The following is a 19,102-nucleotide window of genomic DNA, read 5'->3' on the forward strand; positions in this document are numbered from 1 at the left end:
CAATCAAGACAAGACACACAAGGAAGGAAGGTCCTCTACTCTCTGCTGATTTCATCTGACACTTTGCTGTCATTCTAGACAAAAAACAATCCAGGGTCAAGCCTGTGCCAAATTTGACCAATCTCGTAAATTGGGGTAAAACTTACAACCAACGTTTATCCTATTTAAGATTGTGGAGTGTTGGATTAGCCCCTTGACAGGTGGGGGAGCAAGCCTCCCTCTCATGTTTCTCATTCTGATAATTGATGCTGGTCATCATCTTCACTCCCACCTGATGGGGTCGGGGCTGTTGCCTAGCACTTTCCATTTCCCAAACCTTTCAGCCTGTGGATTCATATACACCACCTCCTGTGCGCCTGTCAACACTGTCCACCCCGCAAAAAGAGATACGACTTGACATAATGTCCGGAATGATTTAACAGAGAACTCAGTGAAAAAAGGTACCTACGATCGATGATGCTCACTCTCTCATCTCGGGAGTATCTATGTTGAGGGGCTCCCTAACTTGAAGTTCCCCGAACCCCCCAAGGTCTAAATAAAGCACTGGTTTCAGATACACTAGGGACATCCTGCTCTTTTTATACTTCTGCATTTATAAAATAAATACATATATCATATATAATAGAGTTTAAATACTTTCATATACTGTATCTACTGAAATTAGTTTACAGTGTTATGTTAGGTGATGACTAATGGCTTCCAGATATTATTTTCTATATCAAATATGGTGTATGTGTGTGTGTGTGTGTGTGTGTAGGGATCCTCTGAATGAGGTTGGTAACATTGAAATGCCTGAAATCATAGAAAAGGTAAGCCAGGAACAGGATGAATTGAAATATCCCCAGCAGCTAGAGACGAGGTAAAAGAGATGATGAGAGTTAAAACCTTTTAGGGAGAAAGGTGAAAGAGAGGTAAAAAACAGAAAGATGTCCTTCATGAGCGGCAAAAATACATAAATAGAGACAGAGGAACTGTCTGATGGCAGTGAAGATGGGAAGGAGATAATGTGTTGGACAATGACCACACTGATAATCCATCGTTCATTATCATCCATGGGAGTAGTTGAATTTAAAACCAGAAAAAGGTATATTTACATTAAAGCGGCTAGCAAAAAAAAGGAGCATATAAGAAGGAAGCTTTTCAAACAGCTCTTACAAAGTATAGTATACTAAAGTAAACTGGAAACTGTAGTAAACCTGTAAACTGATTTTTCAAAGGAATGAAAGAGAAAGCTTGGTCAGCCAAGACAAGATATTGATTTTTGGTCCAATTTTTTCAATTTTACAACATATGGAGCTGGAGAAGTGAAAATAGACAAATGAGGAACCATTTCTCCTTAAGTGTCCCAATTCTGCTCCTGACTTGAAGCCCAATACCAATCTGGGCCATTCGAAGTACACTATATTGCACAAAGTATGTGGACACCCCTCCAAGTTGTTGAGCTCAGGTGTTTCCAATGAAGGGTACTGTTAATACAACATGCAAAGATATTTCAAACAATTGTGATCTTCCAGCCTTGTTGACAAAGTTTAGGGAATGTCCTTTTCTGTTTTAGCTTTACTGTGCACAAAGCTAGCTCCAAAAAAGACTACAACTAAGGCCTATTGGATGAAATGTGTCAGAGGGGTGGTCCTAGGGTGGGGATTGTCATTGAAGAGATTATGGATGTTTTATTAAATACATTTGGACTTCAATTATGTCAAGTCTCCTTGGTGAGGAAAAACTCAAGATGTCTGCTGTCACCTCATCCCTCTTCTTGTCCAACATCAGTACCTGACCTCACAAATAACCTCACCAACTCCAAACTCTTCAAATGATTGTGATAAGGCTTCCCAAAATAGTGGAGGCTTTCGTAGCCACAAATGATGAAGGGGGTGGCTACAAATTAATGTCCTTGATAATGGAATGGGGTGTCCAACAAGCTCATATACTGTAGCTGTAATGGTCAGGTTTTCACAAACATTCAGACCATTAATGCATCTTTAGGGCTGTTTACCATCTTTTTTTAGTGAGAAAATGTACGGCAACACGTTACATGCATAGCGGTGACATTCATTTTAAATAGCACTCCAATGCACTAAGACAGTGCAAACGCATTGCATTGTACTGCAATGCATGGCATGCACCATAGTGAGACCCTATGAGTGCAACATGCATTGTGCAAATGCACTTCACTTAATTATATATTATCTCACTTTTATTACAGGTTAACTCCACTTTTGTGGGAAAAAATAGCAAATAAAAAAATAATAATACAGTATATACAATTGCTACGCATGTCATGTTGTAATTGAATGTCATTAAAAATTACCTTTCCAACAATTATTCCTTGACTCCTTACATGAGAGGCAGCTCAATTTATAATGCTTGCCAACTACATGTTTGATTTTTCTGTTGGGCCTTTATTATTTCCAAACTTTTTTTTTAAACCATGGACCTCCGAGTTATGTAATGTAATATGACTCTGTACATGCATTGCTTCACATTTATATCCTTGTATTGTAAATTTCCATAAACATTTATTAGAACACCAAAAATTACCTTTCCTTTTCAGTCTGCAGTGCAGTAATTTTCTGTAACATTCAATGCAATATGGCTAACTGGAAGTGTTCTGTACACAGATGGTGTACGGAACACCCCCAGAAATCTAATTTCCTGCTTGTGTGATTGGCTCACTGATTTTCCCAGAAGTCTGCACTAAGATACAAGTCAGATTTTGGGCATCCCCCACAACAAAAATGTCATTTTTGGTGAGATACTCCCAACTGGAAATCACATCTAAAGGAATGCAGACCCCGCCACTTTCCTTATTTGAACTCTGCAAGTCCAGCAGCTGTTTGATAATTGTAAAATCATTCACATTCATATTCATTTTGCACATTGACACAGGCAAACAGGTATTTCTTTAGAATAACACAAGGTAGGAGTCTGGAACACAGTTTGTTAAAATCCCTGCAATGTACATAGATCACCCAGCGGGGAGTGCTTTTTCTAACAAAAAAAGTGGAGTTACTCTTGAAGAACATTTAAGAACACATTTTATGTATATATGTATCCAGGTGTTTCTATTAGCGGTTAGACAGGATTCACAGCACTGCACTGATTGGGTCTGTGCAAATCATACAGGTGTACTGGCTTGTACATGATGACAGTTAATTTGGAGCAGACAGAAGGATCATTAAAATAATGCACCATAGTGCATCGCAGTGCATTGCATCAAAAAGTTTGAGGCAAGTTTGATGGCATTTGAGGATTTTTGATGCATTGCCAGTCTACTGTTGTCAATGGGCTGTTTAGTGCAATGCATGGCAATGATTCACAATATTAACAAGCCTGCACAGATGTGAATGGGACATAAAATTGTCAAAAGTGCCCAACCTGCATGTAAATCTCTCTGACACCTGACCTAATTTTTCTCTCTACTTTACAAGAATAGGGCAAGAATTACTAAACATCTTGCCACTTTGCTCCATTGGGTGAATTGGATACAGTATCTCGGCACTACAAAGAACATTCAGTTGTCTCCTCTTCCTTCCCGCAGTGACATCTGCATCTATGCATATCTTTATTCTCCGGTCTCCAGACATCTTGTTTACTGCTTGTTCAATGATGCAGATATATCATTTAGAAATCGAACCCTAGAATCACAGGACTAAATCCAACAGTGCTTTCCATTTATTCTACTATTTGTAATGTACCGATATAAGTAAACATTATTTCAAGAAATATTGCTACTATCCGCAACTTTATACATACTGTATATTCAGAAGTTATAGCAATCTGTGCATAAAACAAAACTTATGTTATTAAAATTCCAGTGCATTAATATTTGCTTTACTCGAGGCCAAAGTCTGGCTGCATACAGCAGCTAATAGCATAGCTGATGAGTTAAAAAAAAGTAATAAAAGTGCACTTTCTTTGGAAAGAATCCTAAACTCAGTTGTGATGCACAACCTTTTGTTCCTCTTTTCCAGGTTACCATAGATAATTTTGACCTCAGCTCTTGCAGTATATTGCAACATCCAAACTGTTTGTAGAAAGAAGGAAAAAAATCAATTTCTCTTCCAAAAAAAAAAGTATTTCTTTTTCTCAAAAATTGACATTGGCAGGACCCACCAGAAACATTATCTAGCCTCCTGCAGGATAACCGGAGAGAACATGGCTGTTAAGTCTGAGATTTACTAATCCCAGTTGAATTTACCATTGCTATCGCATTTTGTGGATGGGAGAAAGTTGACAGCCCCACAATAGTCATAGGAATAAATACAGGGACATTGTATTTATCACAAAACTCCATTTACTTCAACTCAGTTTTAATTGTGCACATCTATAATACACAAGGGATAATTTGATAAAGCAACAAAGCAGAGTGTAATATACAGTAACCCAATGCATGTTATCAATCCCATAAAGTGAGATTGGAATGGTCAGTTATTACACTTGAATATTGTTGTTGCTCTTTACACTGGAGTCAACCTATGGTATCTATCCGCTCCGTAAGGACATCGATGACGAAACGCGTAGGGCGGGGCTTGATTGATGTGACGTCATTGCGTTCCCAGTGGTCGGTATGGCGCATGTGTAAGGCGGATGGGTTCATTTTTGTTTTACCCAATATGCTGTTGATGCTGGTGTGCAATGTGTGTGTATTAAAAGAGATGATTTTAAAAGGTACCGCACCATGAGCTTTTGTTCTTCTCCCGAGTGGCTGGTCTAATACCCTATGGATATGGTGGTGTCTATAACTAGTGGATCTATCTAGTGACACATCCTACTGCAGAGTATTGCTCCCTGGATATCGATTTTCAAGCCAAGTATTGGCTATTGCAGAGTATTGCTCCCTGGATATCGAGCTTAAAGCCAAGTATTGTCTCATCAGTCTGCTGAACATCGCTCCCAGAGCAAAAAGCACTTTATGCTGATTTATAACATTAACAGCATATAGCTCTGGTGAGTTTAATTAGTTTAGTGGTGGATTGACACAGTTTTTTCCGGTGGATTTTGTTTGAAAAACCTTTTCCTTAATTATACCAATTAAGAGTCACCTTATGGGACTTTATATGATTTATGGGACAATTTTTTCACATTTACTAGCGCAAATTGTTTGTTTTATTGTTTATACACTTTATGGTTATAGGCCGGATTTTGCAGCTGGTAGAATACAGAATTAATATTTTTATTTTTATATTTTCTTTCTGCGATTGGTTTAGTGAGAGTAATATCCTTTCTGTGGCGCCATCTATATTTTTTTTCAACCTATGGTAGCCTCAGATCTGCTTAGCTGCTGTTAGGCCTGTTTCACAAGGGCTTCAGTTTGTATAAGAGAAGGTGAATTTGCTTTGTTGAAGCTTTTAAATTGCTATTCAACTCCAGTCTGAAAATGTTGAGCACTGATCCTAATGGGAGTGTTAATTGCCACTTTAAGTAGGCTACTAGCAGGCTTCAGCAGGTTTTCAACAAGGCTCAATAAGTTCTGAAGCCTGCTAGCAGCTTGCATAAAGTGGCTATCAACAGTTCCATTAGGATCTGTGCTCAACATTTACAAACTGGAGCTGAACGGTTTACAAAGTTTGCTGAAAGTTCTGCAAATGCTTTTTCAAAGCTTGCTGTTCACACTGCTCTTATATAAGCTGAAACCTTTGCGAAACAAGCCTCATTGTAAATCCAACATGGCCTAAAGCATTTACAAGTTAAAGTCCTTGTAGAGCCTCCAAATACCTATTTTAGTTTTTTGGAGGGAACACTGTGGGATGATTTACTAAAGGCAAGATGGTGTTCACTTGAAAGGGAAGTTGTACTTTGCAAAGGAATTCCCCAGAGCATAGTGAATGAGGTAAGGCTCTGCTGATTTCCATCATGCAATCATGTGCAAGCAAAAATGAAAAAAAAAATGTGTTTTTTATTTTCCTTGCACACCATTTGGTATTCTTTGCAAAATGAGTTTTCAGCATTCACTAAGCTTTTGGGAGAACTTCCCTTGCAAAGCGACAGCCTGTTTGCCTTTTTCTAAATCAATCCCTGTGTGCTTGTGGGGTCCTTTGGATCCTAAGTTCAGCCTGCAAATGTGCCGTCAACTTTTTTTTTGCTTTTATTATTAATTGCTTTCACATTACAGCTGTAACTGCAAGCGAAGCAAGAGAAATCTGTCGAGAAATGAAGATGGGGAATTTGTGCCCAAAAGAGGGTAAGATCTGTTATTTTTTATTTAGCAATAACCAAATTCCAATATTCATTCATCAAATTTTATTTTACTGTGTGGGGCTGAATCTGATTTATCTGCTCTTAAATGCAGCTCTTGGGAAAAACATTGATAGATAGGCAAAACTGAAATTATACTATTTTGTACATCTGTGGATAAAATAATTAAAAAAACTCCTAAATCCAATAGTTTTCAGCAGCAGATCTTCTACTTCAATTCCAGATAATGCTTTCCTGGTGGAGTGAATTAGCAGCTTGTTAAATGTTTAGTTACCTAGCTAATGACAGGTCTGACCCCTGCCAGGGTCAGGTCAAATTGACATTACCACTATGGATCTCTATGTGTTAGGAGTGACCAGGGGCGGACTGACAACTCATGGGGCCCCCGGGCAATAGGGGATCATGGGGCTCTTGTGTCCTTGCCCAAACTCAAAAAAGACTATGAAAAAGGTACCAGGAGCATCTCAAGAGGCCCCCTACTGACCCCGGGCCCTCGGGCAGTGCCCGAGTTTCCAAATGGTCAGTCCATCCCTGGGAGTGACACAGCCATACAGTATATTTATTTGTGCAATCAGTCAAAGTATCACTGCTGCTTTTTCTTGGAGAGTGGCATTTTTCTGGCTACTCTTCACGGTCAATTTAACAAAAACATCATACCGTGACTCCTGTATTCTTTTAGGGCTCATGTACACGGGGTGTTTGAAAAACTAATCTGACCTCTGGAAACCGATTGCTAGAAAACGTAGGTTAAAAACGTCAGTTTACCTACCGCGTTGATGTGCGTTTAGCCGCGTTTATGTGCATTTGCATTTAGAAGCATTTTTAAAAGATAACCTCATGAGACCCTACCAACTGCCCAGAATGCACTGAAAAATAGTAAATAATTAACTATTTCAGACATTTTGAGAGAAATAGAGAGAGCAGAAGCAGAGAGAGCAGTATGTGTTGAGATGACCTGTCTTTTCTGGTTGTATTCGCTATGGATCCCATCATGAGCATAATGCGGCACGCTCTACCATTTTTTCCTTCACGCAAAACCTGGAACTGACTGCACTGGTGTACCGGGTCCATTTGAATACATGGAAAACACTGTGCATGCATTTTTGATGAAGAAAAGAAGGCACTGGACAGCATCTGGATATGGACCAGCCAGAAGACATATGCAAACGTGCATAAACGTGTTTACACGCGTTTACAAGCGTTTGTCGTTTGAAACGGCAGTAAACTGTACTCCTGAATGTGTTTTTTTGTGCTTTCAAGAAAATGCCTGTAAACTCAACTGCCTATTGTAAACGACTATGTGTATATGAACACATAGGAAAACATAAAGGAGAGTTCAGGGGCTACTGAAAAAAATGCTCAACTGCTCCTGAATGTCAGTTTAGCAGCTGCAGTATATATGAGCCCTTACTTTGAGCTACTTTACCTCATGTTTTAATTAAATCATTAGTATACTTTCTGTAGCTGCCCTGTAAAAATACTGGCGTTTTTGAGTGACTTGTGCACATCGTGAGGCCTAGCCGGGAAGGAAGGCAGGCATTGGCCTAAACAGAAACTATTCTATTTAATGACAGAGCCATTTAGACCTCTAAGTATAACCAAATTAAAACTTTTGTTCAAGCTTCCGAGGACACCTAAAACTAGGTTCTACATTTTCACATGCCAAAGCAGGTACAAAGTTATTTGGACATGTTTATTGTAGCCAAAAGTTCAAGTACATGAATTTACAGACCACAGTGCGGGAAATGTGTAAGCTGGGGACAGTAAACCTGTTACTAAACTCACAACAGTGAAATCAGTCTGTATATGCAGTAAAGCATGCTTGTTATACTCACTGTGTAACCTAAGAGGTTACACCTCTGTATTGTGTAAAAAGGCTATTTGATCCTGACTTCTCTGTTCCTCCTCTTGTCTAAATGTCCACATCGTATCTCCTGATAAGACAGTCTGAACCATAGTCATTCTGCACATGCTGAGTTTAGAGAGGTTTTTTTTTCTTGGGAGAGTGCATATGATCAGTACAGGGACAGCACTGTCCAGACAGAGGTCAGAGGTTTTGCATCCTCCTAGAGTAGAGAGAAAACGCCTCCTACAAGCTTTAACCAGTGCTCGTCTGGACACTGATAGAAGTCACAAGACTGCTGTAACTGCTGATGAGAAAAGGTAATTAGCAGTTTCTATTTACTAAAATAATTGTACTTCCCTGTTCTGTGTACTGTGAGAGACCAGATATAGTGATTGCAGGGTCCTGCAGTAACACTTTAAGCTTTGAACATCAGATGTGTTTGTGGGGCCATATCTAGAATTTCAACCTCCTAGAGGTTTCTTCCTAGATTAGAGAAGCCTAACCTAAGTCATAGGACTTACTTCATATATTCCAGTCCCAAATCAACTAATAAAATTCTTAATGTATCCACGTAATTATCATATATTCTGTACATACAGTATCTATGAGGCATCTTATATAAGAGAAAGATGGAGGAGTTGTTGGTATACTAAGAATCACACAAATCACTCAAAAGTAAAAAAAAATCCTGGCTCTGACTACTAAACCCCATCCACAAGCTCAACAAATTCTACAGGGTGTTCCTAAAGTCACTATATGTGTATGTATATGTATATGTATATATATATATATATATATATATATATATATGTATATAATGTATCATTATATAAGCTCACCGGACGTTAACCCCCTTGACTTCTTTTTTGCTGTATACTAAAGGAGAAGGTGTACACAATGAACTAAACCCCATCCACAAGCTCAACAAATTCTACAGGGTGTTCCTAAAGTCACTATATGTGTATGTATATGTATATGTATATATATATATATATATATATATATATATATATAGGTATATAATGTATCATTATATAAGCTCACCGGACGTTAACCCCCTTGACTTCTTTTTTGCTGTATACTAAAGGAGAAGGTGTACACAATGAAAATCACAGATATGAATCACCTGAAGGAATGCATCATGAACGAATTTGCTCAAATTGATGGAAATGTGGAGTTACTGCATTGGATTCAAATGAAACTTGCAAAACGTATGGAACTTTGCATCACAAATGGTGGAAATTACATTGAAGATATTATTGATTAATATTCCAATGAAATAAAATGTTGAAAAATGTATTGAAAATATGCATTTTGCCTATGTATCCAGACTTTAGGGACACCCTGGGACAACCTGTATTTATAGCACACCAAGATGGATCAAATCTATACTTAAAAACTAGACTTTATCAACTGCAATAAAATTATCCACAAAAAGATTAACGTTCCTGGCCAAGACTTACAAAAATAAACACACTGCCAACAAGGGTACATCAATGTACCCCTCATGGAATGTATTAACTAGGGCTATATAATTCAAAAGAAGTGATAGTCTAAAAAGATCTAAAATAAAATACATAAGGTATAAAATCAATATGGTCTATATAATCCTCTCAAATATCATTGAATGGATTCATAAACCAAGTGGCATCACATCACCAACCACTATGGCTCCTAAAAAAGGACAATCCATTAGATAGATTGATGGCTGTAAAATATTATTCATGTAAATGTACAGTGTTGATATCCAGGGAAATAGCCCCAAGGTAATGAACTAGTTCTAAAATGTGCCAAATTCTAGTGGTAGAACGTAAAATGAGTAATATCAGACAGTAAATTGGCCAGAACACCAAAGTCAAGGAGATTGGCTCTGCACCCATACCACTCAGCAGGCACAAGGTAAACATACATCAATGGTAGAAAAGTCCCCATAGGTGTAAATGGTAATAGGCACTCAAGAAACCCAAGCCTAGGCTATTGAGTAGAAAGCCATCAAACATTACATACTATGGTAATAGTATGGTGGACTAGGTAGCGATGGTGGAGATATAGTATACTTTTCATAATGCTCCAAAATGATATGCAGGGGGCTGCCAATGCGGTCAGTATAGAAGATGCCTGACCGGTTTTGCTGGTATAATATCAGCTACATCAAAGGCTCAGATTTTTAAGTATGGGTTTAGTCCACCTTAGTGTTGTATATTTGGATTTTTTTGGAGCATGTGGATAGGGTTTAGTAGTCAGAGCCAGGATTTTTTTTTACTTTTGAGTGACTTGTGGTATATTCCAGTCTACCCACTTTTGATCCAATGCCTTCAATCCATTCCTTCTCAATCTATTTGTGTCTACAAATTTATGGTAATATATGGTGCCCCCACTGGGACAGGGACCAAAATGAACGCTTCAACGTTCTCTGACTTTTTCAGAACCATATACCGTTATTCATTAAATAAATGAAAATTCTCATTTGCCATTTGTCTTCTTTCTTACAAATCCTACAATAAAGAATAAATCCCTCATTTTCTGGTGCTTTGTGATAATATTACTTATTCTACCATACCCATGCACACAAATACCTTGCATTTTTTTCATCTGAAGCACCTTCCAGAGGTCTCTTTAAGATTGGAGAAGCCTAGTCTAAGTTATAGCACTTTACTTCAAATATTACAGGCCACCCACTTCAGATCTAATGCCTACAACCCAGTCCTTCTCAACACAATTGTGTCTGCATGTCTATGGTAAGGTAAGCTCCACTTGGAAAGAGACCAAAAACGAACGCTTCAGTGTTCTCTGAATTTTTCAGAGTCACATACAGTAATTAATTAAATAAATGAAAATTCTCATTTGCGGGTTGTCTTCTTTCTTTATAAATCCTAAAATACGGATTAAATCCCTCATTTTCTGGCGCTTTGAGATAATACTACTTATTCTACCTTACCTATACTTATGAATACCTTACTTTTTTTTTTTTTTTTTAAATCAAGCTCTATGGCGCCATGACTAAAATGCGCTGGGGATTAAAATGTGTCTAGATAGATGCATTAGGAAAAAGCACGAACGCCAGTTAATATTGACACTGCGGTGTTGACAGCAGTGCATTTTGTCATTAAATTCAGCAATATCTTATGATGTTCATTTAATTAATTGGCTTTGCTAATACGCTGCTGAATTAAAGGCTCGAATTCCCTTCCAGCTCTAGTACATTTTGGCTACAGCAGGTTTTTCATCATGCCATGCAATTCTTCCTTCTGCTACGCATGGAGAATTAACTTGTCTCTGAAGATAGAAAGCAGCTTTTCTTGTAACAAAACCGACAGTGCTTTGGAATGTTAATCACGTTGCTCCACATCCGAGCTAACTTGGGTTTTATATTTTTTTGCAATACCATCTGAAGTTCCTACCTTCACACTGTTTGTTCCTGAAGTTTCTTTGGAAGCCAGGCTTGCAGTGACAAAAAGGAGGTGTGCTGGTTTGATTGCAGTAGGCGTCATCCCCGCAAGGATTTACATTTGCTTCACAGGAGTATACACCGGGCTCTGAAGGAAATTAAAATTCGTCAGGAGCGCATTTCTAGAAATAAACAAATCACAGTGGCGGCAGGCAGTGTCACAGAACTCTAAGATTCTCACAAATACTCTTTGGTCTATTATTCATTTTACAGCTGCATAAACTAGGAGTTAGGATAACTTAACTGAAGTTGTGAGCTGCGGCGAGAAATTCACGAAGAGAAAAGGAGCTGTGATTTGCCAACATAGCTCTGTTAATAAAGCAAACCTGGCCAATTCACACATGCATACTACAGTCAATAAAAACACATGTATAAACCATCAGTAGATTCAGAGAGAGAAACAAGTCACATTCTATATTATTATTGACTTGAATCCATAAAAAGACCCTCCTGGACTTATATGCTTTTTCTTCTGCAAAGTTGTCTATTCCATTAAAGGGCCACTATGGAGATTTGAATGGTTGGAAGTGACTGCACATACCTCGACAGACCCCCAAAATCCTACCATTATGGCCCAATACGGGCTGTTTTTAAAGCAAAGCTCCAATGCTTCCTGCTAGTGCCAAGCTTGCCCATCCTTCCTTTTGACTAGTGAGGAAGCCTATCACTGTGATTGACCAACAAGAATGTGTATGGGCTGTAGTTAGCTTCTAGCTCCAAAACTACTTGGAAGTGTTAGACCTTTCCTTGAAAGAACAGCCCAGGATTGGTCCATAACTGCAGACTTTTGAAAGGCTACAGCAGATATGTGCAGGTGCTTTCAGGTACCTGCACTACAACTAAAGCATCTCTTTTTAGGGTCTCTTTAACCATACCTGTAATTTAGGACCATAACCTTTTGGCTTGTATAGGGGTTCTCCAGAACACAATAACAAGCATGGTCAAAGGCACCTAAAAATGCATATACACTGCTATGCAAAAGTTATAGTTAGGTGTGAAGAAATGTGGTAAATTAAGAAGGCTTTCAAAAAAATACACATTAATTGTTTTTATCACTTTACAAATTGCGAAGTGAGCAAACAAGCAAAATTTAAATAAAATCAATATTTGGAATGACTAACCTATGACTTCAAACCAGCATCAATGCAATTAATTAAGCTCTTTTGAAGAAGCACAACGAAATGGACAATATTGAGAAGCGTAGGCGCAGTGGTCACCCAAGGAAATTTAATGCAGCAGATGAAAGACAGATTATACTTACTTCTCTTCGACATCAGAAGATATCCAGCACTGCCATTAGCACAGAACTGGCCGCACCAGTGGGACCCAGGGACACCTATTGTCCGGGGAAGCCTGGCCAAAAGCCATGCCTCTAATGTGGAAGCAAGGCTAAGCAACTCAACTATGCACAAAAACACAGGAACTGAGGTGCAGAAAAATGACAGCAGGTGCTCTGGACTGATGAGTCAAATTTTTAAATATTTGACTGTAGCAGGAGGCAGATTGTTTTTCTGAAGGGCTGGGGATTGGTACAATAATGAGGTTCTTTGCAAACCTGGGGCTGCATTTCTGCAAATGGAGTTTGAAATATGGTCAGGATCAATGGAATCTTCAATGCTGAGAAATACAGGCAGATACTTGTCCATCATGCCATGTAATTGGCCCCATGTTTATGCAGCAGGACAATGACCCCAAACATACAGCCAAGGTCATTCAGAACTATTTTTAGCGTAAAGAAAAACAGAGCCCTAATCTTAACAGTCTGTATGGAATTGCATGAAGAGAAAGAAGGATTTGAGGCAGCCTACAACCACATAGGATCTGTGGTTAGTTCTCCAAGATGTTTGGAACAACCTACCTGTCAAGTTCCTTCAAAAACTGTGTGCAAGTCTACCTAGAAGAATTGATGCTTGTTTGAAGACAACAAAGGGTGGCCACACCAAATATTTATTTGATTTGGATGTCTCTTCTGTTCATCGACATATTATTAATTGATAAAAAATAACCTATTAACACTTCTATTTCAGAAAGCATTCTTAATTTACAGCATTTTTTCACAACTGGCTACAAAGTTTGTATAGTACTGCATGTCAACCTAATGAAGAGTGTCTATTCAAGTATGTTCTGACTGCTTTGTTTTCCTTGAAGGAAATAGTATTTCACTATACATGTGAAATATTCTTCCATAGGGAAAGTGCTGGTGGCATGTCATTACAGTCAAACATTGCTTACATCTCCAGTGTTCATTGTTCTCCGCAAGACATACGCCAGTGTTAGCAAAAACTCACAACTGGCAAGGGGGACAATAGGAGAGTTAGGTGTTGTACTTGGTTCCTGGAATAATGATGAAGTGTAGGCCCCTTGGGGTGTCTGAAAGCACCTGCATCCTCTTTAAATTGGTTCATTTGTGTCTGTCGAGTACACTTGATCTCAGGTACTGGCTGTACACATAGCCTTGACTGTGCTGTGAATTGGGAAAAAGCCCCACATTTCAGAACATTACTAGAAATTACAAAGGTCTCTGTGCTGTAATCCTTATCTTTGCTTCATTACTTAATGGGTCATTGAGCTGGGACTTGTACAAAATTCAGGAGCCCCATCGTAACCACCTTTATTCTTGTTGCGATTCAGTGAACCACAAAGTGGTTATTGAAGGTACAGATCTAGGGCTATCATCAGCATTGCTTCACTAAGTCAGTACTGGTTGCTCCCATATTCCTACTCTGACAGGTACCCTTAAATCTAGAGTTTACATGTTTTAATAAAACAAATGCAGCTTTTTGAACATTTAGCCATGAGGCTTGAAGGTTTCAAGAATTTCCAAAATATCACACACGATGCTCTGGGAATCTTAGCATTACACAGTAAATTGTGAAATTGTAAAAATAATATATAAGGTGCTCCTTTATCGCTGCAATATGTCAAATGCTCCTTGTGGACCAGCCTTGCCATATTTCCCATTGTAGATGCAAAACTTTTCTGCACAAGGCAAAAATGTCAGCATGGACTATTTATCAGAGAGCAGACCGGGCAGAATATATGTCACTGCAGTGGGGACATACTTTCCTTATAGAGATAAAATGAAATATGCTTCATATCTCGAAATTCTCCATTCTAGCCGGAAGAATAAAAGTTACTCATTTGAGCTGATATATTAAAGCTAGAGGAAGGAAAAGTGTCTGGACTGTCTACAGCAGCCAATCCGACTGCAGATGTATTTTTTTTTCTAATGCAGGTTATAAAATGAAATATCTTATTCTGCATTGTTTTTGTGACTTCTCTCGATAACATTGTACTGATACTTTACGAGTCACTCACTAAGAACAGGGTGGTTTTGTGTACTCTATGGGAGGACCTCTGCTTGGCTGGGAGGTGGCCCAGAACACTTAGGGCGCATTCACACCTGTGGTCAGTGGGCAGTAAAAACATATGGTTGATCTGCATTTAGACTGCCCCCAATTTCTCCCTTTAAGCTGCAAAGGCAGCAGGCCAGGATGCACACATGCCCCCTGCCACATTGGGATCTGCAAAGTGACCAATTCAAGTGGTGTGGGCTTTTAGGGAATAAAACAGGTTGTGAGGAAGCAACACAATATAGCTGCTAGTGATTTAGGTATTTGATCTTAGGGGCAACTTTTATATATGGGCAGCACAGTGGCTAAATGGTTAGCACTTCCGCCTAGCAGTACTAGGGTCGTTGGTTCGAATCCCAGCCACGGCACCACCTGCCTGGAGTTTGCATGTTCTCCCTGTGCCTGTGTGGGTTTTCTCCGGGTACTATGGTTTCCTCCCACACTCCAAAGACATGCTGGTAGGTTAATTGGATCCTGTCTAAATTGTCCCTAGTATGTGTATGTAGGAATGTGAGTTAGGGACCTTATATTGTACACCCCTTGAGGGTTAGGGACTGATGTGAATGTACAATATATATGTGTAAAGTGCTGCGTAAATTGACGGCGCTATATATAAGTACCTGAAAATAAATATATACATGTACTATGTTCACAATGCGGCACCCCACATTGTAGAGATCTATATGTTGTTGTGAACTAAAACACACATGCATTGTGATGTGCAGGCTAGGTGCATTGCTGGCCATTCAAAAGAGTGGAAGGAGAAGAATGTGTTCCATTTAAAATGAATAGCACCACATCGCATTCAGCATTGTGCATGGCAGTAAAGCCTTTTTAGGCCTGCTTCACACCCATGCATTTTTAGTGCATTTTACAAAAACGCACTACACTCCATTTAACATGGTTTTCTATGAGACACATTCACATCTATGCGTTTTTTAGCCAATGCGTTTTTGGAAAAGGGCAGGGACTTTTTTAAAAGAACACAGTGCTTTGATGTGTTTTGATGCGTTAAGCATTTATTTTTTTTGCCAGTAGCAAAGTACTTTGATGCCACTTTGATGCAACTTTAATGTGACTTTGGACGGGTGTGACATTGATGTAACTTTTTTTTTGTTATGACAGATCTGTTCATGTAGTGCAACTTTGATGCAACTTTTCACTCTCTGGCACTCAGATAGCATCAAAGTAGCATCAGTCACATCCAAGTTGCTCCCATCCAAAATTGTGTCAAAGTTGCATCCAAGTCACATCCATCCAAGGACGCATGGATGTGGCATCAACGTCACACCCATCCAAAGCTGCATCGACGTTGCATCAAAGTCACATCTAAAGTTGCATCCAAATCACCCTCATCCAAAGTTGCATCCATGTTGCACCCATCCAAAGTCACATCCTAGTTGCACCAAAGTCACACCTATCCAAAGTAGCACCCAAGTTGCATCCAAATCACACTCATCCAAGGTCGCAACAAAGTTGTATCCAAGATGAACCTATCCATAGGCACATCAAAGTTGCACCCATCCAAAGTTGCACCAAAGTCGCATCTAAGTCACACCCATCCATCCAAGTTGCATAAAAGTGGCATCGAAGTCAATACTTTCCTATTGACAAAAATACCCCAAAACGCAACATGCATAGGTGTGAACCTGACCTTAGACAGAAAGCTGGGAAACTACAGTCAAGTCACTTCTAACCAGTCCTTGTTATAAAATAGAAATGTTGTGAATGCTGAATCAGAGCTCATTCTGACAGCAGTGTCATTGGCAGTCTTTTCAGTATGTTTAATGACAGGTCCTCTTTAACTGTTTAATACAAGCAAACTTGCCAGGCTAGTGTTGTCCAAGGAGCAAATTCCTCTCCCTGGCCTCTTGATTTTACAAATGAGGCTTGGCGCTGAGAGGTGACGAGGGCCTGGTAGACTCAGCCGCGAGAAGCTGCCAGAAAACCGTTGTAGTGGACAATCAACTTGAATTTCAATCTGATTATAGATTTTGGCCAAATATGGATGTTGATTAAATCTGTTATCTTGTACTCAAGCCTGTTATCTGGTCCATCCACCTGGTGAGCAGTTTGCCTTTCATCTGCATTTCACAGAAGATGTTCCCTTGTGGGTAGAATATAGCAATACTCAGGTTCTGTGACAGTTATTCTCTTTATAGTGGATTTTGCATCTATTTTACTTAAAAAAAAAAAAAAAATTCTTCAAGCAGAAAAAAACATGAAGCCATCCTACGCAGGAGGCAGCTCTGTGACCAGAGGGGAACATGCTGAGGACCAGGGGGACAAAGGCTGTGGATGGTGGATATAAAATACAAAAAATATAAGTTGTGGGCATTGTAGATAGACAAAGACCACTATGCAAAGGTCAATAAACTAAATTGACCAGATCTTCACTTGCAATTGGCCCAAAAAGTCAAATGTTTAGTTACATGTACTGTATATGTTAGCAGTTTTGCTGGGCAGATAAATACACATCGCTCTTATGATGTCTGAAAAGGTGACCGTGATGTAAGTTGGCTGATACTTCATGAATGTTATTCTTTCATGTTCACTCAGCTGGGATTACATGACCATGTGCCAATATTTTATTGAAGAGCCAGCAGTGCCTGAGCATCATACATTTAAAGTGTAAGCTCACCTTTTCAGTAAAAACCAAAAGGTGAACTAACACCGTGCACCCTCCCCACTTACATTGGTCCCCGCTGCACTTACCTTTGTAGGTGATGCAGTTATACCATCCATGCAGTCCGGTGCAGTGGTCCTGGGGATTGAAAACTGGGCTGTTCTTCCTCTTCTCTTCCTAGGGATGCCGGGATGGATAAAAGTGGTTCTGGTTGGTCAGTGTAGTCATGTGCCAGTGCTGACCAATTAGAGCCACTCTGATCAGTCTAGGCGTCCCTAAGGAAAGAACAGGAACAACAGCCCCGTTTTCAAACTCCAGGACCACTGCGCAAGTCTGCATGGACAATGAAACTGTGTCATCTACGGAAGTAAGTGCAACTGGGGGTGGGAAGGGTATAGGGTGTTCGTTTGCATTTTTTTTTCTGAAAAAGGTGAAGTAATCCTTTAAAGCCCAATTGTAGTAAATTTGAAAATCATCACTGCTTGTTTAGTCAAGGGGAGAATAAAAGCACTTTAAAGTACTGTACTTAAAGTGGTATTAAAGATTCGGCTTAAAAAAAAAATAAACAAATAAACATATTATATTTACTTGCTCTGTGCAGTGGTTTTGCACAGAGCAGCCCTTATCCTCTTCTTCTCATGCCCCCCCACCGGCACTCTTAGGTCATACCCCTTGACCAGTGCCCCCAACAGCACTGGTGCATGTTCGCTCCCGAGTCCGGCTCTATGCTTCCATAAGACACAGAGCCGTGGTGTGGCCCCACCCCTGCTCTCTCCTCATTGGCTTATTGGCTTTGATTAACAGCAGTGGGAGACAATTTCTCAATGACTGAGGAAGTCCCAGGACAGCAGAGGCTCTTGCGCACAGCACTGGATCGAGAAGGGGCTCAGGTGAGTATTAGAGGAGGCTGCTGGGGGGAGCAGCACACAGAACCATCTGTCTTTAGAACCACTTTAATCCTCTGCTCCCCCAGCAGATAGCGCTCTCCCACACTCTGGCGGGAGACCGTCCCTCTGTGCCACCATGTCCCTGCATTGGTCTCAATGATGTCAGGACCTTAGACTTCTGGACCAAAGGGGAGAAGACGCTGCTATGACCGGTCTAACACTGCAGAGGTTTGGGTAAACAGATCTTATTCTCTATGTCCCCTAAACCTAAATGAGCAATTAGCTCTGGCAGTGTGGTCACATCCCCACTGCGAGGGATCATTTTTAGGTTTCTCGGAGTTGGGCTTTAAATTAAAGTTGCTGATGGGTATAAAGTATAGGCGACTAGAGTTTACCTAAAAATATGAATAGACAATTTATAGCTAAATTCCATGAATTATCATTTTTTGCACACTTTTATTAGGTCTGTTTGGCTCAATGTAAGTATGCATATCTCACAACCAGAAGGCCACCGGGATGCTGCAAATGCCTATAGTAGCCCATGCTACTTACAGCTACCTACAGTCATCTGGGATTTATAGGAGCAGATTCTCCTCTGCACACTGAACACAGTGGGGGTCACTTTTTTCTTTGAATAAAAGATGTTCTCTGATTGAACAACTTAGGATGGCCATACATTTTTCATTCAAAAATCGGACCTAAGAATAATCAGGCAATATTAGCTGTGTTAGTGGGGCAATGGCA

General features: G+C 39.6%; 1 protein-coding gene across 1 annotated transcript in view; it reads right to left on the minus strand.

Moving 5' to 3' along the window:
• Nucleotides 1-19,102, minus strand: part of LRP1B (LDL receptor related protein 1B) — a 2,076,109-nt gene that overhangs the window by 127,919 nt on the left and 1,929,088 nt on the right. Inside the window, exon 75 of the mRNA XM_089653623.1 lies at nucleotides 11,446-11,580. Coding sequence (XP_089509749.1) covers nucleotides 11,446-11,580 — 135 coding nt within the window. The remainder of the gene's footprint in view (nucleotides 1-11,445; nucleotides 11,581-19,102) is intronic.

Source organism: Staurois parvus, unplaced genomic scaffold, assembly GCF_062004578.1.
Source record: "Staurois parvus isolate SC_StPar_1 unplaced genomic scaffold, SC_StPar_1.0 ptg000716l, whole genome shotgun sequence".
In the NCBI taxonomy this organism is placed as follows: Eukaryota; Metazoa; Chordata; class Amphibia; order Anura; family Ranidae; genus Staurois; species Staurois parvus.